Source organism: Elephas maximus, chromosome 8, assembly GCF_024166365.1.
Source record: "Elephas maximus indicus isolate mEleMax1 chromosome 8, mEleMax1 primary haplotype, whole genome shotgun sequence".
NCBI classification, from domain to species: domain Eukaryota; kingdom Metazoa; phylum Chordata; class Mammalia; order Proboscidea; family Elephantidae; genus Elephas; species Elephas maximus.
In genome coordinates this window covers 22,578,254-22,602,432 of record NC_064826.1, presented here as the reverse complement: position 1 = coordinate 22,602,432, position 24,179 = coordinate 22,578,254, and the positions used below count along the sequence as shown (strand labels likewise).

General features: G+C 46.2%; 1 protein-coding gene and 1 non-coding gene across 6 annotated transcripts in view; both read right to left on the bottom strand.

The window, feature by feature from the left end:
* GRM8 (glutamate metabotropic receptor 8) overlaps positions 1–22,325 on the bottom strand; it is a 926,910-nt gene extending 904,585 nt beyond the window's left edge. Inside the window, exons 1-2 of one of the 5 annotated variants that reach the window (XM_049894739.1) lie at positions 22,273–22,325; positions 5,570–6,393 (exon numbers count right to left, since the gene is read on the bottom strand). In XM_049894739.1, coding sequence (XP_049750696.1) covers positions 5,570–6,079 — 510 coding nt within the window. In that variant the 5' untranslated portion in view covers positions 6,080–6,393; positions 22,273–22,325. Of the gene's footprint in view, positions 1–5,569; positions 6,394–19,327; positions 19,511–20,456; positions 20,727–21,094; positions 21,322–22,272 lie in introns of those variants that run through there. The other 4 variants (XM_049894736.1, XM_049894735.1, XM_049894737.1 and 1 more) reach the window with 4 other exon arrangements.
* TRNAK-UUU (transfer RNA lysine (anticodon UUU)) lies at positions 4,867–4,939 on the bottom strand. Its single transcript has one exon. It is a non-coding gene; the product is annotated as a tRNA-Lys (tRNA).
* Positions 22,326–24,179: the final 1,854 nt, after the last annotated feature.

Below are 24,179 nucleotides of genomic sequence, written 5' to 3'. Positions count from 1 at the left end.
AAGGCCACCAAGGTAGTTTGATGCAACACCTCTGGAGAGGAGGGGAGAGGTGAGAAGCCCACCCCACACAGACTTAAGAACCACTGTTTTGTAGAGCGTTTGGGATTTCATGGTCTGAGGTCACATGGCACCTTCTGTCCAAGGTATTGTCAGGCTCACACCCTTTTCCAACTCTCCTTTGAAGTTAACCAAAAAAATCCAAGCCCATTGTCATCGAGTAGGTTCTGACCCATAGTGACCTTATAGGACAGAGTAGATCTGCTCCATAGGGTTCCCAAGGAGTACCTGGTGGATTCGAACTGCCAACCTTTTGGTTAACAGCCATAGCTCTTAACCACTATGTCACCAGGGTTTCCTTTGAAGTTAAAGGGGACGATTTTCTCATCTGCTTCTGAGCTTTGATAGAAGAGAAACAGAGGACACCCCTTGTCTCTAGATGGGATGAGCAGGGCCAGCTGGGCTCCCAGGCAGAGGAGGGGGCCACCCATGAGGGCTGTCCCTCGAGGCTAAATGGCCCTCCCCTGTGGATGCCTGAATATCCTTTAGGGAGACAGATCCCTTCACTCCACGAATAATGAGCCCGCTAAACATAAAACCCTCCTCTGACTACACATAGACATTTTAATATGCAGATGAGTGATCCTACATAGCATCTTTCCTGAAAGCAGGATGAGCTTGGGAGAACACCAAGGAATACAAGGGAGGCTGCTGTGGGAGGGACAAGGCTGCAGAAAGAGGAAGATGGGGTGGTCAGAGGGCTTTGTCTCCTTCGCAAGTTAGCCCTGCAGACCCTGCAGGTGAAGAAATGGCTTTTCCATTTAGGATTGTCCGAAAAAAGAACTAAGAGATTACATCTGATTTCAGCCCAAATATTTTCTATATAATTTTAATTATACAAAAGTATATATACGTTCTTGAGAGCTTGCTTGGAGGTTATATTCCACAGACTTCAGAAGAACAAAAACATCTGTCTTGGAAGAAGTACAGCCAGAATGCTCCTTAGAAGTTAGGATGGCAGGGCTTCATCTCATGTACTTTGGACATGTCATCAGAAGGGACCAATTGCTGGAGAAGGACATCATGCTGGGTAAAGCAGAGTGTCAGTGAAAAAGAGGAAGACCCTCAAGGAGATGGATTGATACACTGGCTACAACAACGGGCTCAAATACAGCAACAACTACAAGGATGATGCAGGACCAGGCAATGTTTCATCCTGTTATGTACAAGGTTGCTATGAGTGGGAACCGATCTGATGGCACCTAACAACAACAACATATATAGGTCCAGCTACACTCTAAAAACCTCAGCTAATGTTTGTGGCTGAGCAGGACAATGAGTAAATCCATTAATCAAGACCTTGTTTACACTCCTTACAGTCAAGATTAATCATTTGTGCGTTTTCAAACCAAGATGCTCTGCTTTCTTTAACTCTGATTTCTATGGGTCTGTGCTGTCCCCTAGGACAAACTCCAAAAAGCTGTCCTAAATTTCTACCTTTATTCAAAGTCACAGCATTGGGCTGAAGTAAATTATTATTTTTCAAAGTAGAAGTGTAAATCAACCCCAATGCATTAACTGGCTAATCATTCCTTTGGTAACTGTTCTAATAGTTCACATAATTCTTAGCATATGAGTATAAACATAGAATGGACCAATTTCTACTGCTAGAACGACCACCATCATTTCATAAGCAATATCACTGTGGAGTGCTGGCCTGAGGTCTCATATAAATCATCAAAATAAAGTAGCACAACAATGACATTGTAATTATCTAACTCACAGGTGGTTCCAGATTCCACTAGAAGATGGGCTGAGCACCAGCACCCTCTCACTCGCTCACTTTTGAAAGAGACAAATGTCTTCCATACGTGAAATGGTCATCGTGTGCTGGTTGCACCAATCACGTCAGTCATGACATCTACTACAGCCAACCTCCCCGCCACCGCCTTCCCGGCTAAAATTGACCCACCCTGTGCTTTGGTCCAGGGTGCCAAGAGCAGCTCCTTCAGGTGCTGACCAGTGTCTCAAGAGTTGGCCCAGAGCATCAGACTCTGTTCAAATGGTCAATGATAATTCTCCCCCCGGACAGTTGGGGTCCCTCCAGAATTGCCCAGGAGTGTAAGGAGAGAATGGGTCGGTCAGTGAAGGAAAATGGAGCAGAGAGAAGCCAGGTCCAGACTGCGTGACAATAAAAGCCTGACTGAAAAGTCCCTGGGTGGCATAAACAGTTAACGCCCTCAGCTACTCACAGAAAGGTTGGAAGTTCAACAGACGCGCCTCAGAAGAAAGGCCTGTTGGCCTACTTGCCAAAAATCAGCCACTGAGAACCCTGTGGAGCACAGCTTTACTCTGACACACATGGGGTCACCATGAGTGGAATCAACTCAGTGGCAACTGATTTTACTGGTTTAAGGAAAAAGGACGCCTACAGTGCCAAAGGACACAATCGGGTCCTGCAGGACCCCATTACCTGCATCATCTTGTTAAATCCACCCAATAGCCCAGCAGTCCTATTGCTGAATCTGTGGTAAAAATAATGTAAACATGCTTTGAAAATCTCAAATAAACCTTTTATCTCCTCCACCCCCCTAAAAAAAAAAAAAACCCCCCAACCTTCCCCAAATTCTTGCCTTCTTTGAGCTGGGCACAAGACTACAGGAAGGAGATGGGATTGGTGGAAATCAGACGGGATTGATGGGAATTTGAATTAATGCATAAGGGAAGAGTAGATGGAAAGGAGCGCTCAGCTGCTAATCAAAAGGTCAGCAGTTCAAACCCACCAGCGACTCTGCAGGAGAAAGACATGGCGATCTGCTCCTGTAAAGATTGCAGCCTAGGAAACCCTATGGGGCAGTTCTACTATGTCATATAGTGTTACTATGAGTCAAAAATTGACTCAATGACACCTAACAACAACACAGAAAAGGAGAAGATTCTCATAAAGGTCTTCCTCTTGTCTAATAGTGAATGTTGTTGAGCCACTACGGGAGCTGAGTTCAGGATAGAAAAGAGGTGTTTCACAGCAGGCAGGAGGGAGGTCAAGGGAGAGAAGAGAGAAAGAGTTGGGAAAGCAGCTGGAGCTGGACACCAGCCATAAGCAGAAAATTCCATATAGCACAGAATCGGGACAGCTGGGAGAGATCCTAGATCCCATTGTGTCTGGAAAAGCTGGGGAATTCTGTTTTGCATCTCACCTTCAGGCAAGGGCTCAGCTAACCCAAGAGAAGTTATTAACAACTGCCTAGTTTCCCTGAAGGTTTCTGGAGATAGAGAATTAGAGCCCCCTTGGCCGCTGCCAATTTTAATCTTTTGTCCTGATCACCGAGACGCTCTTCCTAATGTCCTGCTGAAGCGTCCCCATTATTCCCTGGAGCCTGTCTGTGACTCTTCAGTACTCCTTAGATACAGAGAACGTTTGTTCAGCACCCTCCCCATTTGAGAAGATTTCATTAATCTGAAAATAGCCATTAAGTTGCTTCTTCAGGGAAAAAAAAAACCCATTGCTGTGAAGTCAATTCCGACTCATGGCAACCCATATGTTATAGAGCAAAACTGTTCTATTGGGTTTTCTTGGCTATAATCTGTACAGAAGCAGATTGTCAGGCCTTTCTTCTGTGGTGCTGCTGGATGGGTTCAAACTGCCAACTTTTAGGATAGTAGTCAAGGGCAAAAAGTTTGGGTCACCCAGGGACCTTAAGCTGCCTCTTAGCCTCCTCTAAACTAAGGGAAACCATTCAGAGGTGGACAGTCACGTGAATTCCAGCACAAGACGTGGACCAAACTAGATGGTCCCCCAACACATTGCCCAACCCAGAGAGCTTTTGATTCAATTTCTTTCATCTTTTTTGTGAAGTAAGCTTTCCATCACTATGTTCATTTTTGTCATGATATCTGTCATCTGTCCAACTTCTCCACATTCTTTTAAGATTTGTAAACCTAACACAGTTTCTCACGATATAAAACGAACCCTCATTAATTCATAATAAGTTGGAGAAGTCATGTCCCACTGAGTAAGAAATCAGAGCAAAAAGTATTTTCCATTTAAAAAAATTACTACCTTCAAAATTATGTTTATTATAAATGATTGTTGTTGTTAGGTGCCATCAAGTCAATTTTGACTCATAGCAACCCCGTGTGACAGAATAGAACTTCCTCACAGAATTTTCTCAGCTGTGGCATAGTGGTTAAGGACTTGGCTGCCAACCAAAAGGCTGGCAGTTTGAATCCCAGCCACTTCTCAGAAACTGTATGGGGCAGTTCTACTCTATCCTATAGGGTAGCGATGAGTCGGAATCAACGCGACAGCAATGGGCTTGGTTTTGGGGTTTAATCTTTACAGAAACAGATCGCCAAGTCTTTCACCCGCAGAGTCACTGGGTGGGTTCGAACCACCAGCCTTTATGTCAGCAGCCAAGTGTTTAACCGTTTGTATCACCAGGGCTCCTTACAAAAGATTACATAAGTCAAAAAATCAAACTTGCTTGGATAATAATAAACACGAAGAGAAAGTTAGTGAAAAACTGTGAGTTCTACGTGAGTAATGTTATTTTCAATGTGTTTTACATATATTATTTCATTTTGCCAATTGTTTTTTCATATATCGACGCAATTTATAGGCAATAGTTTATCAAACCCAAATCAAAGTCTTGACTTAAGCTACTAAATGTGAACTTTAACTCAGTAAGAATTACCCATAACCCATTGCCGTGGAGTCAATTCCAACTCATAGTGACCCTACAGGACAAAGTAGAACTGCCCCATAGAGTTTCCAAGGAGTGCCTGGTGGATTCGAACTGCCAATCTTTTGGTTAGCAGATGTAGCTTTTAACCACTACGCCACCAGGGTTTCCAAAACCTTAAGCCTTCTGCCCAAACAGGGACTTGAACCCTGGACCCTCAGATTAAAAGTCTGATGCTCTATCGGCTGAGCTATCCAGGCTCGCCAATAAGAACTGTATATAATTATCCCAAGTCTACATCAAAGCCGTGTGAATGAGTGAGGTTCATCTCTCTTGTAGCTATAATACAGCTGGCAACTTTACGGCCCTCTTATCTCTCAAAGCATCACTCACATCCATACAACAGTAATAAGTACTGTTTTCTCCACACAGGAACTTCTGTCAGAACAGAGCATCCCATGTTAAAGAAGTCTCGCCAAGTAAATTATCTTATACTTCAAGAATAACAAATACCATTGAGACGTTTTTGTGATAAACGTGCTAATACTTCATTATACCCTTTAAAAACACTGGCTTTTTTAAAGGGCATAATAAGAAGGATATCAATAAGCAGGATAGCCCAAGATGCTGAGGACCCAACATGTCACCAAAATTATCACCTCTTTGTTTGGGGAAAAAAACAGAGCCACAACTAAACTAATTAATTGTAAATTATGGAACGAAATCAACATGTGTAGAAACCTGGACAAAGACTCTCCCGTTTGAGGAACCTGGTGGCAATGAGAAGGGTCTAGAAGCATCTTCACTCTCTTTACTTTCTTCTTCAACCTGCAGCTAGAGTCAATTTGTTAACCTTCCACAATGGTCAGAAAGACAACGCCTTCACCTACCTTAAAAAGTCTTAGAATGTTAGCAACCATGATGGACACGGAGCTTGCTGCAGCACCTATGACGCCAGAAATCTTGTCAGGCTTGGTGAAAATGGGCGGGTCTCCATTTGCACACTTCACATCATAAGCATCTTTCTCTATTAAAGCCTGCACGAACGTCAGCGACTGCTCCAAAGCATAGGTGTCCCGGGAGCACGTGTCAAGGATTCGGACACCCAGTGTGATGTTGGACAGGAGATCAGGATCCTTATTAATCTGGTCAATTGCATAAAGCATGGCCTCGAGCCTGTGGATTCCCTTTTCCTTCTTCAGCTCTCCACAAGGCACCCCTCTCTCTCCCTTTGCATGGATCGGGAACAGACCCCCCAAAATGATGTCCCCATCCATGCGTATGGAATGGGCATACTCCTGGCTGTGAGTTCTTTGCATCATGGTGAGGATCCAGTAGAACTTAGCGGTCAGAAGGAAGAAACAAGGGCAAGAGGCTGAGCGCTTTCCCTCGCATACCATTTTCTCCACAGGTGGCGTTGCAAGCCAAGACCCAAAGTTTATTCTTGCCAGAGAAAAAGGGGGACCACCTGAGGCTGCACCTTCTGGAGGCTACCATCAGGGCCCATGGGGAAAAGGCTCTGTGGGTTTCAGTAAGTTCTCTGGATTTGAATGTCACAGTGAATGTCCATCAGGCTCTGAAGGCTCAACTTTCTCCCCATAGAAATTCAACTTGCCTGGAATGGTAGCAGAGTTAGAATGACATCTGAGGTCCCAACACTGGAGTGAGGTCAACTATTCACATCCTTGAAGTCAGCCCTGTAGCAGAATTATTCCTGTAGGGGGTTGAGGGAAGGAAAAAAAACAACAGTTTAGTTCAGTGGGTCTACATTTTCATATCTTTAAGCCCTGTTTACACCAACCTCTTTTTTTTTTAATTTTCCCTTTTCAGTAAGAAACGAATTCTTTGTGTCCCTCAGTGATTCTGAATACCTGGTTGCACTGTAGCTAAACAGGGAGATGGATGACTGTTGGAGCAAGAGAGACAGAAAAGTATCAGAAATTAGGCTGATTCTCCCAAGCCGAAAAGTATTTTTATTTACCATCTCAGTGAAGATTAAAAAAAAAAAAAATCCTATGACTGACGGCATTATTTCTTTCCAAATCTGTTTTTACTTCTTACAGCTGTCTGAATTTAGCATTTAAATTTTGTTCACAAACTGAGAATGAAAGGTTATTTTCTGTGGTATAGTCAACAAGCCGGTCATCTGTTAATGACATTCTTTTTTGTGCCTCAGATTTCCCAGTGAGGGAAAAAATAATTATACCATCACCAAAAGAAAGCCACACAAGGAGCCCAAAAGGTATAAGTTTTATAGCTTGCGAAAGAAACAAACATAGAACGTCAGCTATTTCATATAAATTATCTCATTATTCTCTGGTAACAAAATGAAGACTTGAAAATTAAACACCTAGGGAGGGTTACTTGTGAAGACATTCCTATTGCCACTGTCATATTCTCCCGTTACTCTTGTGGGGTGGAAGTAATGGGTATGCTTACAGTTCTGAAGTAAACAAGCCTTGATCCTAAAATCACTAGGAGCAAATCAGATCTGGAGATCAACTGAAGAGCTTAATTTTGCCTGACTCACTGGGAAAAAGAGTTATTTTATCAAGACTAGAAATAAGCTAGAGTAAAAAAATCTACCCACAAACCTATAGAAAAAGTTTACTCTAGGGCCTTTATTTTTAAAGAATCCCATGAGGTTCTTTCAAAGGACTTTGGAAGAGGTTTAACTGAAAATGAAAACTGACTTAACATAAGAGAATCAGAGATCTGGAAATGCACATATAATTAAGAGAATAAATACCGCCAACTTAGTTTGGCAGGATGGTTCATCTAATGCTCATTTCTAATCTATTTATATATGAACTCGGAACTTGAAATTTGGACATTCTCCTCTACCCTAGCCAACTAACATCTGGTTGTATTTTCCATTCACTTGGTCAATTTCCAGTTCATAAAATTTTCTTTTGTTCCTCCTGTCCCAAAGGGAAGGATAAGGCCTCCCTAGAGGGCAGCTGAGCGTATGGCCAAGGCCTTCGGAGAAAGCTGATCTTTTTTCACTTTCAGCTTAGGAAAGAGGCCCATAGGAGCCACTGCTCAGTACACTGAGTGTACCTCTGACAGCCTGGCCAGCCAAGGCCCACTCCACAAAGATAGTTCTAGTCTATTCTGCCTAGGACAAGTTTCCCTGTTTCTTGGCACACAGCTAAGCCCTGGATTTCCTTATCTTTCCTAAAATACTTAGTGCTTTTCTGATTTTCTCATTGATATTCCCTCACACTCAATTCTCCTAGCAGTTGCTTCTCCCTCAGAAAATCTGTGATTAACCCACAGCCTGAGCACAGGCATTCCACATAAGGATAACACTTGGCAAGTCAACTTGGCTTTCTGGGTGAAATCATGTAAATTACACTAGCCACCCATTAAGAGAAGTAGGGTTGTGTTTTACAGTTTCATGAGAAGACCTGTTATGTCAGGGTAAAACCTCATTAACTCCGACCACTAATTCAGAATTTGAGGCCACGCCCACATGGCTGAGCTGACCCTTAGCATATCCTTTCTGAGAAAGCACAGAATAACTGGATAAATAAGGTGCTGTGGACTGAATTGTGTCCCCCAAAATATGTATTGGAATCCTAACCCCTATACCTGTGGATGCAATTCTACGTGAGAACAGGGTCTTCTTTGTTATGTTAATGAGGCCATGCCAGTGTCAAAAAAAAAACAACTGCCATCAAGTCGATTTCAATGCATAGTGATCCTACAGCACAGAGTGGAACTGACCCATAGGGTTTCCAAGGATTCGAACTGCCAACCTTTTGGTCAGCAGCCAAGCCCTTAACCAGTGCACCACGCCAGTATCAGTGTCAGGTAGATCCTCAACCTAACAGCTTCTGAGTTACCAAAAACGCAGACTAAATGAAGACAGGTGGGTGTGAGCGCGCGTGCACGCGCACACACACACACCCACACACCGGGTAAGACAGACGCCACGTGAAGATCATCTACAAGCCAAGAAGCCAAGGAAGGAATCAACACGGCTGAGACCCTGATTTGGACCTTCAGTCTCCAGAACGGTGACAAAATAAATTTCTGTCCTTTTAAGTCACCCACCTATGGTATTCCTCTTATAGCAGCACTAGGTAACTAAGACACAAGCTGAAAGAAAAATACTTAAGGAAAAAGAAAGAACACCTAAGTCTCCTATTCTCCAAAGGCCAGTCTTTCTTCATTACACCCAGCCACTGCCCAAGTATTTAAAACACTGAAGAGAATAAACGGTTTTCAGTTATAAATGAACATAAGAACAATCCATCAGCTAATCACAGACCATCCTTACCTACTCAGACAGCATTAACATAGTTCCACTTGTTGTACATTCCTGGAAGTAATAAAACTCAGTTGCTTCTAAAATTGGTGGTGATGGCAATAATTTTTAGCATCTTTAGCATCTCAGGGGTCTGTTTTGAGCTGTAATTTAAGAAAAGGCTGGGGGATGGCAGCACTGAGACAGAAATCAGTTTTGTTTCGTGGGTATCTTAGTCACCTAGTGCTGTCATAACAGAAATACCACAAGTGGATGGCTTTAACAAAGAGAAGTTTATTCTCTCACAGTCTGGTAGGTTACAAGTCCAAAATCAGGGTGTCAGCTCCAGGGGAAGGCTTTCTCTCTTTGTCGGATCTGGAGGAAGGTCCTTGTCCTCAACCTTCCCCTGGTCGAGGAGCTTCTTAGGCACAGGGACCCTGGGTTCGAAGGACGCGTTCTGCTCCTGGTGCTGCTTTCTTGGTGGTATGAGGTCCCCAACTCTCTGCTTGCTTCCCTTTTATCTCTCAAGAGATGAAAGTTGTTGCAGGCCACACCCCAGGGAAACTCCCTTGACCTTGGATCAGGGAGGTGACCTGAGTAAGGGTGGTGTTACAATCCCACCCTAATCTTCTCAACATAAAATTACAATCACAAAATGGAGGACAACCACACAATACTGGGAATCATGGCCTAACCAAGTTGATACACACATTTTGGGGGGGACATAATTCAATTCATGACAGTGGGTGAATGAATTAAATGGAAAACGAGAAGTTCAGATCTGATTATTATTTACCGGACGGATGACTTGAATTTTTGCTTGAGTTTCCTCCCCTGCAACATAGAATTAATGGGACTTAATCTTTCTAAAGCTGGTGTTCTTGTCTGTGAAAGGAAGACAAGACCTGTCTTACCAAACGCATACAAAGCATCGTACCTGGATAAAACCAAAACCAAAACCAAACCCAGTGTCGTTGAGTTGGTTCCGACTCATAGCGACCCTATAGGACAGAGTAGAACTGCCCCATAGAGTTTCCAAGGAGCGCCTGGCAGATTCAAACTGCTGACCTTTGGTTAGCAGCCATAGCACTTAACCAGTACACCACCAGGGTTACAGTACCTGAATAAGGCATCAGTAAATAGGAACTATCATTGCTAACACAGCCTGTAATTCAATTCTTATCAAAGCAGAAAAATAACAACAAAAAAAACCAAACCCACTGCTGTTGAGTCATAGAACTGCCCGATAGAGTTTCCAAGGAACGCCTGTCAGATTTGAACTGCTGGCCTCTTGGTTAGCAGCCGTAGCTCTTGACCACTACGCCACCAGGGTACCAAAGCAGAGCAACTTTTTTCTCTATTTGCCCTGTTGGTGGGGTTTTTAACTGAATTTTGTTTGTTCCTTTAAAAATAAAATCAGAGCTACTCATAAAACATTGAAATATTGCAGTTATTTCAAAATCTGATACACTGTCATAAAAATCAGACTCTTAACTGCTGGAAGGTTTGGCTTCCCTTTTAAATTCTAAGGAATTCTAAAAAAAATACACTTGAAAGTTTGTTAAAGCCACATCAGTTAGGTTTCGTTATATAATCGTACATTGTCTAATCTTGCTCCTAGGCAAATCTCGTGAGCTTCATTGCAAACTCACTCTAGTTTGAGTCAGTGGCCTTTCTGTGCTACAAATCCAAAAGCTCTCCTTCGTGGTCTGGGCTTGGTTTAAAGTAAAACAATTTTTCTCTCAAACTGATCTTTCTCTGAGGTTTGGTACAAACCTGATCTGTGCTGACAGACTTCTTGAAGAAGGTGTGAGGTCTGCACTCCTAAAAATAAGACCTGGGAGGGGAACAGAAGCTCTGCCCATTTTCTGAGCCCACAAGACGGGCAGGGCAAGCCTGCCAGGAAGCTAACCAGATTAATAAGTCTTTCTGGCCCTTCCTGTTCACTCCCTCCCCACCCACCTAGAGTAGAGCATCGTTAGCACTTCCATCAGCCATCTGGAGGGCCTGGGTCTGCTGGGCATTGGAGCTCCTGCCCTGAACTTCAGTCTGTGGCCCCCTAACAGTGCTCTGGAGTCCCTGGGTGGTGTGAATGGTTAACATACTCAGCTACTACTGAAAAGGCTGGAGGTTCAATTCCACCCAGAAGCACCTCAGAAGAAAGGCCCAGTGGTCTACTTCTGAAAAAATCACCCACCGAAAACTCTGTGCAGCACAGATTTCCTCTGACACACGTGGGATTGCTAAGGGTCGGAGCTGACTTAAGGACAGCTGGTTTTCACAGAGCTCTAGCTGCTTCTTGAAAGGCCAGTAGCAAGGACAAGTCTTTTTCCTAAGCACCTTCTCTGTACCAAAGCCTTAAGTACCTAGCAGAATATCTCACTGAATTTTCATACACCAATCATTAGCTCTTGTGTAAATGAGAAAAGAAGGCCAGGAGAAGTTGAAATTGGTCCAAACCTCAGAAGCTATTGAGTGGCACCACCACCAAAACCCTCAGACCCCTGCCCCCAAGGTGAGTCCCATCCTTTGAGACAGCCTCCAGTGCTGCAGGGACAGCTGTGGCTCCCCCAGTGATGGTGAGGACGCTGCTTAAATCCCGGGCCCTCCTCTCTACTGAAATATTTCAGAAATGTGCACAACTTCAACAGTTAGTTCATTAAGAACAAGACAGTACTAACTGGGAAGGAACTATCTGGGGCGTTTCGGGGAGGGGTGATTTCTGAATCTCTCAAAGGGTTGTTGTTGTTGTTGGAGGCCACTGAGTCAATCCTGACTCATAGCGACCCCATATGACAGGAGAGCTTCTCCACTGGGTAGTCTTTATGGGAGCAGATGACCGGATCTTTCTCCCACAGAGCCCCTGGATGGACTCCAATCGCCAACCTTTCCGTTAGCAGCTGAGGACTTAACTGTTGCATGACCAGGTCTCCTTCTAAAAGAATTGAGAATATTGAATACAGTATGTGCACACAAAAGCCAAATCAGGTGTCACTGAGTCAATTCCGGCTCATGGTGACCCCATCTGTCTCAGAGTAGAACTGTGCTCCATAGGGTTTCCAACAGCTGATTTTTCAGAAATAGACTGCCAGGCCTTTCTTGCAAGATACCTCTCGGTGCATTGAAATCACCAACCTTTTGGTTAGTAGCCTAGCACTTAGCCATTTGTGCTACCAAACACCTCTGCTCAAAATCAGATTCCTGGGCCAGTCTGACGCCAACGAAAGTGAACCCTCCTGCACACGTACAGCCTCTTAAGGCACATTGTCATGTTTTCCTCCAGCACTCGGCAAACCTATTTTAGGGCACAATATGGTAAAGTCCCTGATGAGGAATATCACAGCCAAGATTATATTTTTTCTCATTAAAAAAAGGCAAAAGAGCATTCCCATGTTGCCTTCCACCAATATTCAGGTTCAGGTGAATATTGTCATCGCTCACAAAACTCTAAGGCCAGCAGTTTCACTTGAAACTATCCACACTTGCAACTCCTTTAGGTGGTTTTAGAAAAAGCATCCTATTTCTCTATCATCTCCCAGGATGCAATGTGTGTGCATGGCTCTGGGTTTCCCTGCGGCAGTAGAGTGAGGATGAGGAGACAGAGCCCTCCCTAGGCAACAAGGCCTAGAACTAAATCCTGACAGTCACTGGCTGGTGACACTGAGTATGCCACTTCGCCTCTGTGGGCTTCCATTTCCCGTCTGTGAAATGAATAAACTGGACCATATGGTCTCTAAGGTATCTTCCAGCTTCCGGTTCTGAGATTCCATTATTTAATAACGAGGGAATATGAGATTAAGTTCAAACATCAAAGCAAGGCTTGGCCAACCAAACACAGTAACTCTGATTTTGTTTGCAAGCCAAGTGGCTCTTTCCCCATCAGTAAGTGAGGGCTGTGAAGGCTCCTTTATACAAGCAAGCCCCGTACTAAGAAAACCTAATACCTGAGAAGCTCAATTTACTAAACAGATAAATCAGAAGGTGATTATTTGCATTACAAAAGGATTCACCACAGGTTTCCTTTAAATAGCTAAATCCCCCAGTGCATTTAAAATACAATCTGATTTAGTAGAATTGAATTTGTGTGCTTTTTTTTTTTTTTTTTTCAGGTACACAGCTATTGCATAAAGAGATTGTATTTCAGTAATGAGGAACCACTTTTATAATATGGTCATATAAAAGACGGAAGGGGTGAAACTAATATTTATTAAATGCCTACAGTGTGCCATTATCTCAATTCCTTCTCAAAATACAAGGCTGGTATCATGGCAAAGAATGGACTGCCAGAAGGATGAACAAATCTGTCTTGGAAGAAATTCAGCCAGAATGCTCCTTAGAAGCAAGAATGGTGTATAGGGGCCCTAATACATGGCATAAATACCATACGAACCATAACTAATGATGCAGAATTACCAGAAGATAAACTAGGTAACTGAGAGCGCCTAAAAATTAGACACACTCATCAAAAACTTCACCAAAAAAGTAAAAAAAAACTACAGACTGTGAAAATTTTTTTGGCTACAATATATCCGACAAGAGTATAATCCCTAAAGTCTATAGAACACTTCAACACTCCAACGACAAAAAGACAAATAATCCAGTTAAAAATTGGCAAAGAATACGAACAGACACTTCACTAAAGAAGACATTCAGGTAGCTAACAGACACATGAGGAACTGCTTACAGTCATCAGCCATTACCAAAACCAAACCCGTTGCCGTCAAGTCAATTCTGACTCATAGCGACCCTATAGGACAGAGTAGAACTGCCCCATACAGTTTCCAAGGAGCGTTTGGTGGATTCGAACTGCCGACCTTTTTGGTTAGCAGCCATAGCTCTTAACCACTATGCTACCAGGGTTTCCCATTAGCCATATAGAGAAATATAAATCAAAACTACAATGAGATCCCCCATGTGTCTGTCAATCTGTCGTACTGTGGGGGCTTGCGTGTTGCTGTGATGCTGGAAGCTATGCCACTGGTATTCAGATACCAGCAGGATCACCCATGGAAGACAGGTTTCAGCTGAGCTTCCAGACTAAGGCAGGCTAGGAAGAAGGACCCAGCAGTCTACTTCTGAAAAGCATTAGCCAGTGAAAACCTTATGAATAGCAGCAAAACACTGAAGATTGAAGTTGTCAAGGATTTCATTTTATTTGGATCCACAATCAATAGCCATGGAAGCGGCAGTTAAGAAATAAAACGACACATTGCATTGGGTAAATCTGCTCCAAAGGACCTCTTTAAAGTATTGGAAAGCAAAGATGTCACCTTGAATACTAAGGTGCGCCTGACCCAAGCCGTAGTATTTTTCAGTAGCATCATACGAAGGCTGGACAACGAATAAGGAAGACTGAAGAAGAATTGATGCCTTTGAATTGTGGTATTGGCAAAGAATATTGAATATACCATGGACTGCCAAAAGAACAAATAAATCTGTCTTGGAAGAAGTACAACCAGAATGCTCTTTAGAAGCAAGGATGGATAGGCTACATTTTACATACTTTGGACATGTTATCAGGAGGGATCAGTCCCTGGAGAAGGACATCATGCTTGGCAAAGTACAGGGTCAGCTGAAAAGAGGAAGACCCTCAATGAGGTGGATTGACACAGTGGCTGCAACAATGAGCTCAAGCATAACAACGACTGTAAGGATGGCTCAGGACCGGGCAGTGTTTCATTCTGTTGTGCACAGGGTCGCTATGAGTCAGAACCGACATGACGGCACCTAATAACAACAACGAGATACCATCTCATCCTGACATTACTTGAAGTAATCAAAAAAACAGAAAATAACAAATGTTGGAGAAGTTGCAGGGAGATTAGAACTCTTATGCACTGCTGGTAGGAATGAAAAATGGTACAACCACTATGGAAAATGATACGGCACCTTCTTAAAAAGCCAGAAATAGAAACACCATACAATCCAGCAACCCCACTACTAGGAATATATTCTAGAGAAATAAGAGCCACCACACAAACAGACATATGCACGCCTATGTTCACTGCAGCATTATTCACAACAGCAAAAAGATGGAAACAACCTAAGCACCCACCGGATAAACAAATTATGGTACATACACACAATGGAATACTCCAAACCAAACCTGTTGCTGTCCAGTTGATTCTGACTCAAAGCGGCCCTATACCACAATAAAGAACAATGATGAACACACAAAACATCTCATGACATGGATGAATCTGGAGGTCATTATGCTGAGTGAAATAAGTCAATCAAAAAAGGACAAATACTGACACCACTATTTTTAAAACACAAGAATAAGTTTGTGCACAGAAAAAACAATCTTTGATGGTTATGAGAGAGTGGAAGGGTATGACGGGGAAATCACTAGCTAGATAGTAGACAAGTGTTTGGCTAAGGGAAAGACAACACACAATATAAGGAAGTCAGCACAACTTGACCAAGGCAAAGTTACAGAAGCTTTCTAGACACATCCAAACACCTTGAAGGACCAAGTTACCAGGGCTAAGGGCTGAGAGCGATGGTCTGGGGGACATTTAGGTCAACTGGCATAACATAATTCATAAGGAAAATGTTCTACATCCTACTTTGATGAATAGCACCTGGGGTCTTAAAAGCCTGCAAGTGGCCATCCAAGATACATCTACTGGTCCCATCCTATCTGGGTCAAAGAAGAATGAAGAAAACAAAGACACAAGGAAAATATTAGTCCAAAGGACTAATGGACCACATGAACCACAGCCTCCACCAGCCTGAGCCCAGAAGAACTAGATGGTGTCCGGCTACCACCACAATACAGCTCTGACAGGGATCACAATAAAGGGTCTCAGTCAGAGCAGGAAAAAAATGTAGAACAAAATTTACAAGAAAGAAAAAAAAAAGACCAGACCTGACAGAGGCTGAAGGAACATCCGAGACTATGGCTCCCTGACACCCTGCTAACTAAAAACTGAAGCCATTCCCAAAGCCCACCTTTCAGCCAAAGATTAGACATGCCTATAAAACAATAACACACATGAGCAAAATGCTTCTTAGTTCATTCAAGTATAGCAGACCAAATGGGTAACACCTTCCCAAAAGCAAGATGAGAAGGCAGGAAGGGACAGGAAACCTGTATAAATGAATACAGGGAACCCGGGGCGAAAAGGGAAAGGGGAAGAGTGCTGAAACAATGCAGGGATTCCATACAATGTCACAAAACAATTAGTGTATAAATTTTTGAATGAGAAACTAATTTGTGCTGTAAACTTTCACCTAAAGCACGATAAAATTAAAAAGAAGGAACAAAGATGGCAAAGCTTTTTCTAGCTTACTTTGGACATGTTATCAGCAGGGCTTAGAACAGTTTCATTCTGGTTAGAACCACTGCTGAGAATTTGCATTTCCACCTCAGATATACTGAATCAGAATCTACAGTTTAACAAGACCCCAAGGTGATTCTTATTATAATAAATTTTGAGAACCACTGCTCTACTAGCAGTTCTCAGAATTGGTCCCTAACCAGCAGCATTAGCATCGCCTGGGAACTTGTTAGAAATGCAAATTCTCTGCAGGGGTCTGAACCAGAACCAAGTGGAGAAGGACATCATGCTTGGCAAAGTATAGGGTCATCAGAAAAAAAGGAAGACCCTCAACGAGACGGACTGACACAGTAGCTGCAATAACGGGCTCAGAAATGCCTCAGATATTGTGAGGATGGCACAGGACCAAGCAACGTTGTTTTGTTGTTTTACATAGGGTCACTATAAGTCGGAACCTGACAACACCATCGTGGTCCCCAATTGGTAAATCATGAACCTGAAAATTGAAAGATTATGTGCCTGTGCCTGAAGCTTCTGTCCAGGTTCAAAGGCAGGTCTGCTGCTCCCTGGGTGCTGGGGATCGTGTTGGATATTGTGTTAACCTTAATTTGATTCGGAGGAATTATGGGTGTGGGTTCATGGGGTCAGGAGACCTTGATTCTAATCTCACTCCCCCAGTACTCACTGAATGACACTGGCCAAGTCACCTCACTTGGTCTCAGTTTCTTCGTTTCTAAAACGGGGAATGATCTGCCCACCTCCCAGAGTTGTGAAATCAAATAATAGAATGTGTGTAACAATACTTTCTAAACTGCCAAGTGCCATAAACATACACGGATGCTTTTAGTTTAACAATGAGTCCTAGAATGAAAATATTTTACTGAGGAATTGTACTTAGAAGACAAGAGAAAGCCACTTTTTCAGCACACTCAGGGCTGACCAGAGCTTAACAACAGTCGTGTATCCAGGGAATCAACCCTGGAGAACCCATATCAAGAGCAGAGAGCTTGAAGGAAAACTGGAAAGAAGGACACAAGAGGAAAAGTCAATGGAAGTGCAATATCACACCTGGAGAGCTGATGGTCATGAACCCTAGGAGCATCCAAGAGACTATGCTGGAGGAAGTGATGACAAGATACTCTTCTGTAGTGGAAGCAAGACAATAAGAAACTTTCCTAAATTGTAAGCTGAACATACTGCTGAGCTTCTGCCACTAAGGATCCTTACCACTGGGAAAGCCGGCCAAGAAGCACCCTGCAAAGCTCTATCTTTAGACACAACCCTGACTGAAAAAGTATGAAACTGGCAACACATGTGTCCAGCACACTCACACACTCCTCCTGGACCCCTCTGACAACTCGCTGCTTCTGCTCACCAGCTGCCCTTCACCCACACCTAGGTCTCCTCTCTCCTTCCCTCCCTCTCACAGCGCTGATGTGTCCTGTGGGTCACAGCCTCAAGACCTTGCTCTCTCATTACCTTTGAAGGCCGTGAGAAGTGAGTGGATTCATTAGTAGGTATCAAAGCCTGAAGATCCATTACTGTCATACCCCAGCTGGAACACCTGCCTATTTAAGACAACTCCTAGGAGATTCATAATTTCCTCACCAAAGATGTGCCTCCAATAATGGTTAAGACCGGAGCTAGAGCTGCTCAAGAGTGCCCCTGAAATCACTCCAACAGCCATACTCCCCACTCAGAAGACGGGTCCTGGGATCAGAGATGACACCCCTTTCAAGCCTTTTCCCGCCATGGAGTGGGTGAGTTCTTTACAACTTGTCAAAGCACCAAGCAGAAACGGAAATCAAATAAAATACTTTTCAGCGCCAAAAAACAAGAAAGAAAGAAAAGCCAAATCTGAAATCCTAGCAGATAGAAAACCCCCTCTTAGGATGGAAGCACCGTGAACCATTTGGAGTGATTGTCCCTCCTGGGCAAACTACACACGGGACTCTTTGCCTGGTGATGCCAAATCAGATCCCATCAAGGGAAGGGCAACAGCTTCCTGAACCTTTGCAAGCCAGCCTGCTCGGCGGATGGAGATGTGCCAGGTCGTTGCTGCGGCTATAGTTAAGAGATAAATCCGCTGCAACATCGTCTTGTTTTAAAGCAGGGGGATAGAACAAGCAGACTTCACAGACCAAAGCAAAGTCGTCTCTATGTGGGGCATTCTACCTACAGGAGGAAGACGGTGGGAAAGAAAGTTAGAAGGAAAAACATCCGTGCTATCATGAGCATCTGTGTAGTGTTCTATGCCTCATGCCCTGAAGACAATGGAACATTCTTATACAAAGTTGGGCACGCGATGCTGCCATCGTGAATGTCAGCCGGGTTATTTGCTGCATAAATACCAATTAAACTAGCCCTGCAGGAGCTCCAACCTGCCCAGCCAACTTTGAAAAGAGCACCTCTCCCCAGACCTCAACTTTCCCCTGCACTCATTGGAGCTCAGCTCTTCTTTGTATTCCTTTTGGATTTGGATGGGTTTTTTTTTTTAATTATTCAAGCAGCCATAACTTACCAAGGGGGCATGGTAGGGCAGAACTAGCTAGCAGAAAGCAAACAGAAGAAATTGAGCCTAAATAACAGTATAGAGCTCTGTTCTCAGCACCTTTCTCTTTATTCTGGGTAAAGCCTCCCCTAAGACAGCCTCCCCTCTCGATTTCTTCCCACATTCCTGATTTAAAAGCAAGGATTCTCTCTCTCTTTATCTCAGGTATGGTACAACCTGTAGTTGACTCTGAGATGGGAAAATTGCATTTAACAACCTTGCTTTATTTTCCCTGATGGATAAGGCTTTTCTCTTCAAAATTACCAATCCCCATATTTTCAAGAAGCAGGGAATACATTTCACAGAGCTCATTCTGTCTCCTACAGAGATCTTTCCAGACATCATTCACCAGCAAGTGACCAAGGTAAACTAAAGCGGTTTCTGTAGCCATTTGCAATTATTGACAATTTCCTAACGGAAAATGGGAATTACAGTCAAGTGCAATATGCTGTTTATCCAAAATCTACCTGCTGGTGGCTCTTTTCCTCTATTTTTCCTTCAAGCAAAATACAAGCTTTCATCGGAATGCATGTCTCCCGTTTATAATTTTTCTTGTAAATACCTCCACCACCAGCCTTGTTTTCCAGGTCTAAATGTCAGTCGGCAGGATTTGTATTCAATCAGCGCAGCGGCCAAGACGGCACAGTACTCTTGGGTGTTCGCGAGCCTCCCACATTGTCAGGTCTGAGGAAAAAGATCATCCCCAAATGGCAAATAGGGCATTCCCTCCCGGGGCGGGGCTCACTTCAGGGACTGAGGGGTCTGTGCTGCTGCAGCCGGTAGGTCTATTTTCACCACCACTATCCCAGGGGCGCACACACTCTCTGACCCCAGGCTCTGCAATTTGGGGAACCGGGAAAGCAATTCCTCAGGGAAGCGCGGGGGTGCTGTCTTGCGCAGTTGTACGCCCTCTGCATTTCTTTTGCACCAAGAGAGCGTGTCAGACAGACTGATTTTTTGGGAGGGGATGATCTGTTAGATTTTCACCAACTGTACGAATCTCTAGGGATCTCCGAGTTGTGTGGCTGAGCAGATGGGCTCGCTCTTGGCGTAGCTGTGAAGGATCTCTCTATCTCTGCCTGCAGCCACCCACCCCGCCCCCCTCCCCTCTTGCTGGCCTCATCTTCCTCTTATTTCCCAGTCCTTTTGGCTGTTGAGCCCGCGCTCAGGGTAAGAGCCCAGGGCGGTGGAGAAGTACCTGGGTCCGCTCGCAGTCACCGGCGCGCGGGTAGACCCAGCCTCCGCCCCGCCACACCTGGCGGCCCGAGCGCCCACACCCCACATCCGCTAGCCAGCACCTGGGGCCCCGCCGGCGCAGTAGCTGCCGAGAAGCTGTTGGCGAGCTTTGCCTTTGCTTTGTAAACTCCAGATCCCCAGACCTTTCCCCTGCTCCCACCCCCAACAAGACAGGGAACTCCAGTGTTTTCCCGAAAGCCACAAAAGGGGGGGATCCCAACCTAGCGGGGCGCATTCGGAGAACGCAAACTCAAGGTGGAACGTGCGCTGTGTGGGGTCAGGGGGGTCTCGGGAACCCCCAAACAGCCCGGCTGGTCCCGCAATCCCCATTTTCCCTAGATCCTGGCTAGCCAGCCCTCCAGCTCCAGGCTCAGGAAAGCAGGGGTTACCCCAACTCATTCCGGAAGCCTCTAACTTCGGAAATCCCCCCCGTTCGACTCGCACAACGAAGGTACCTCGTCATCTCGGCGGGGCAAGTCCGGGTACCGCCGGGGCAGGTCCAGGAGGTCACCCGGGGCAGGCGATCCGAGGAGGAGCGCTTTAAAATCCTGCCGCCGTCCGCCCCATCAGAGCATTCTAGGCGCTCCTGCCCCCTGCCCGTCACCCTCAGGTCTCCCATCCGCCGAATAAACTTTTGGGGGATCACATTCTCCAAGCCTGGTGAGTTCCAAGCAAAGCCTGCCTCCTTTCTAGCCCTCTTCACTGGAATGTAATCAGAAGACAAGAGGGGTGGCTGCCTTGTTCTTTGCAACGTAAAACCAACAGACACCCAATCAAGCGCCAAAGCCCAGCGAGACCCTCGCCCCCTGGTGCCCACTCTCCCTCGCCCCCCATTCAGGCACCTCCACCTGCCAGTTCTTGCCCAGACTCGGGGCGCAAGGCTGTCTACTGTGCCCTGGAAAAGCAAATCACGAAAGTGATCTGGGAAGGAACGGTGCGCCAGGCTGCCCAATGAATAGCTTTAAAACCGAGGGAATCCTCTTTTTGCAGCCAGCACGGCGTTTGGGGGGAGTTTGAGGGCTGGGGGTTCTTTTCCCTCTGATTCGGCACTTGCTTTCCTCTTTGCCTCCTTCTGCTGCTCGGCGAATCTTACCCTGCTCCCTGCCGAGGGCGCGGTGAGGAAGCCCGCGGGGGGCCCGCAGCTCCATTTCAGCGCCGCCGCCGCCGCGCGAGGCGAGCACCGCGGCCGCACTTGTAGCTGATCTCGGGGCTGAGGGGGCTGCGCTGGCCGAGCCGGCGCCAAGTCTTTTCCATGTGAATAACAAATACTCCCACCGGCGGCCGCGATTGGTCTGCGCCCGGCGCCTCCCGATCCCTAGCCCGCGGCCATTCACCCGGCGCGGCGCGGGGAGCTGCAGCCAGGATCGCGCCCGGGATCGCCAATCGCTTAGCGCCAGCCAGTCACCTCGAGATACGGGAGGAGGCACCCCGCGGGGCGGGAACCCCTGGATCCCGATGTCACCCAGCTGCCCCGGCGCCGGCCGGGAAAGGAAGACTCGCCGGCGGGTCCCCCTGCGCGCTACATCCCCGCAGCCCCAATCGACGCGGGAAGCAGAGATGTCAATAGTTCTGATCGAAAATCACCCCACCCGCCCTGCCACCACCAGAAAGGGAAGACGCAAAGACGAGGGGAGGGGAAGCAGGGGTGGGACATGGTTGTGCAGGTGACGAGAGAGCACCCCGACTGCCTGGCGACCCGGGCCAGTGTAGGAAGGCGCGGCGCGAAGACTACCAGACGCATCGGTCAGGATCCGCCAGCCCGGGGTCTTCCTTAGTGAGTACAGCTCCGAGAAGGGTCACCGTGAAGAATACAGGGGAGACGGCGAGTGTCCCGCTGTGCGCTGTCTTTTCGGGGATGCGCAAAGTAACGCCTGCAACCGCGGCTCCCTGCAAAGTTTGCGCCACGCGGCGCTGCAGCTGTGTGTCATTCTTGCTGCCGGGCTCGCCCCCGGCCGCGAGTATGCGGGTGCCTTCCTCAGTCCCGACAGTGTATGTGAGAGTGGACCTGGACTCTCGCACCGACCAGAGGGGCTCGGGCGGGCACGGGGTCCGATACTTTGAGCTAGTTCAAAGACGCGGGACAGGGAACTCCTGAGGACCACTCGGCGCGGCTTCTGGGTTTCTGCGGGGAAGCCACGGGGTTGCCTTGGCAGCCAGGGGGTGGAAACCAGCCAGGCTCTACGTGCCCGCCCAGCGCCCCTTGCCACTAGTACTCGCCTAGGCACCCCTACCCTGCACCCGCCGGGCCGAGGGCAGAGGGAGAGCGCTCACCGCCCCGCGCCGGGGAAGCTGGGCCGCGCCGGCGCCCGCAAGGCCGGACCTTGTGTTGGTGAGAAAGTTCCATCTAGAGGCGGCCACGCGTAACTGCAGCCTGTGCCGCTGCTGAGTGAGCCGGAAAGGGCGCGTCTGCCAGCGTGGGAGCGCTGTGGAAGGGAGACAGTGAGGACGGACAGACCCAGTGCCAGGAAGGGTCTGCATTAATCGCTCTCTTCCCTCTTTCCGCATCCTTGCAGTAAGTTTCAACTTCCTAAGCTTCATGAACATAAAGCCTGCACAGGCATCTTGTATTACACATTCCTGTACATTGCTTATCCTGTAGAAGCTTATTTACTTCTCACTCCAACCCCAAGGTGGCTACAATTATTAAACCCTCTCTAGGTGAGGGAGGTCCCTGGGTGGCGCAAACGGTTTGCACAGGCACTACTAAGGCAACGGTTGGCAGTTTGAACCTACGCAGAGGCACCATGGAAGAAAGGCCTGGCAATCTGCGTCCAAAAAGATTAAACACAAAAAACAAACCCATTGCCTTCAACTCAATTCAGACTCACAGTGTCCCTAGAGGACACAGTAGAACTGCCTCACAGGCTTTCCAAGGCTGCAATTTTTCTGAAAACAGACAGACTGTCACATTTTTCTCCACTGGAGCAGCTGGTGGGATTGAACCCCTTTCAGTTATTAGCCGAGGCTTAACCACTGAGACACCAGGGCTTCTTCCAAAAAGATTACAGCCAAGAAAACCCTATGGGGCAGTTCTACTCTGTAACACATGGGGTGGCCATGAGTCAGAATGGACTGACAGGCAATGGGTTTGGTTTGTTATTTTTTACAGGTGAAGAAAGAAACCTAGGCTCAGAGACACCACTGGAATGTACTAGAACCAGACATTATTGCCGTCTAGCTTCAAAACTCATGATTGCAAGCCCCATACATACTGCTTCCCTGGGGTCCTTTTCCCAAGCCTAGCGCTATCCTGAGAAGTTTCCGTTGAGGAGACAGCTGAGCTTCTTGTCCTACTGCCAAAAGGAAAACGTTTTATAAAGCCACTCTGGCCCTTTGTCACTTGGAAATATCTACAGATTTGCAGCCCAGGGGCCCTCTTCTCTCATTCCCTCCCCATTCTCTTCCCTTCTCTACCTGAGGGACTGTTTGATTGCAGAACATTTCCTTTATGGCCACAACCATCTGAAGGGAGGAAGGAGGATTTGGAAAGAGGAAATAGGCTGGGGCCCCTGCCCCCAAAAGTTGCTGTATAGGAAACCTCAGTTCCTGTGCACTGAAGTACCCTGGAGCAAGGACAGAGGAATGAGGGAAGAACCCCTTATTGATACCTAGATGGGGCTGTGTAGGCTCATGGATCACAGGTCTGCACATGAAGCTTGGGGCCTCTGGAAGAGCACCCTCTGTCTTCTTCCCCAGTAACTTGAACATAAACTCAGCAGCCTGGTTCCCACAGCAGGCAGCTCACTGCACATCTAAACTCCTGAGTTGTCAAAGGTAGTATAGGTGTATGAATATGTGCCTTTCTAAACTCTCTGTTGTTCTTAGTTAGTTGCCTTCCAGCCGGCTCCAATTCAAGGCCAACCTGTGTATGACAGGAGGACACTCTGCCCGGTCCTGTGCCATCTTCATCATCCCAGGGTGCTCATCTTTCAGCGCTATATCAGACAACATTCTGTTGTGATCCAGAGGGTTTTTACTGGCTATCTTTCAGAGGCAACCAGGGCCTTCTTCCTAGTCTACCTTAGTCTGGTAGCTCTGCTGAAACCTGTCCACCATTGGTGACCCTGCTGGTATTTGAAATACAGTAGCTTCCAGTATGATGGTTACACGCAAGCCACCACAGTACAACACACTGACAGATGGGTGGTGTGGATTAATATATTAATATTCCATGTGTA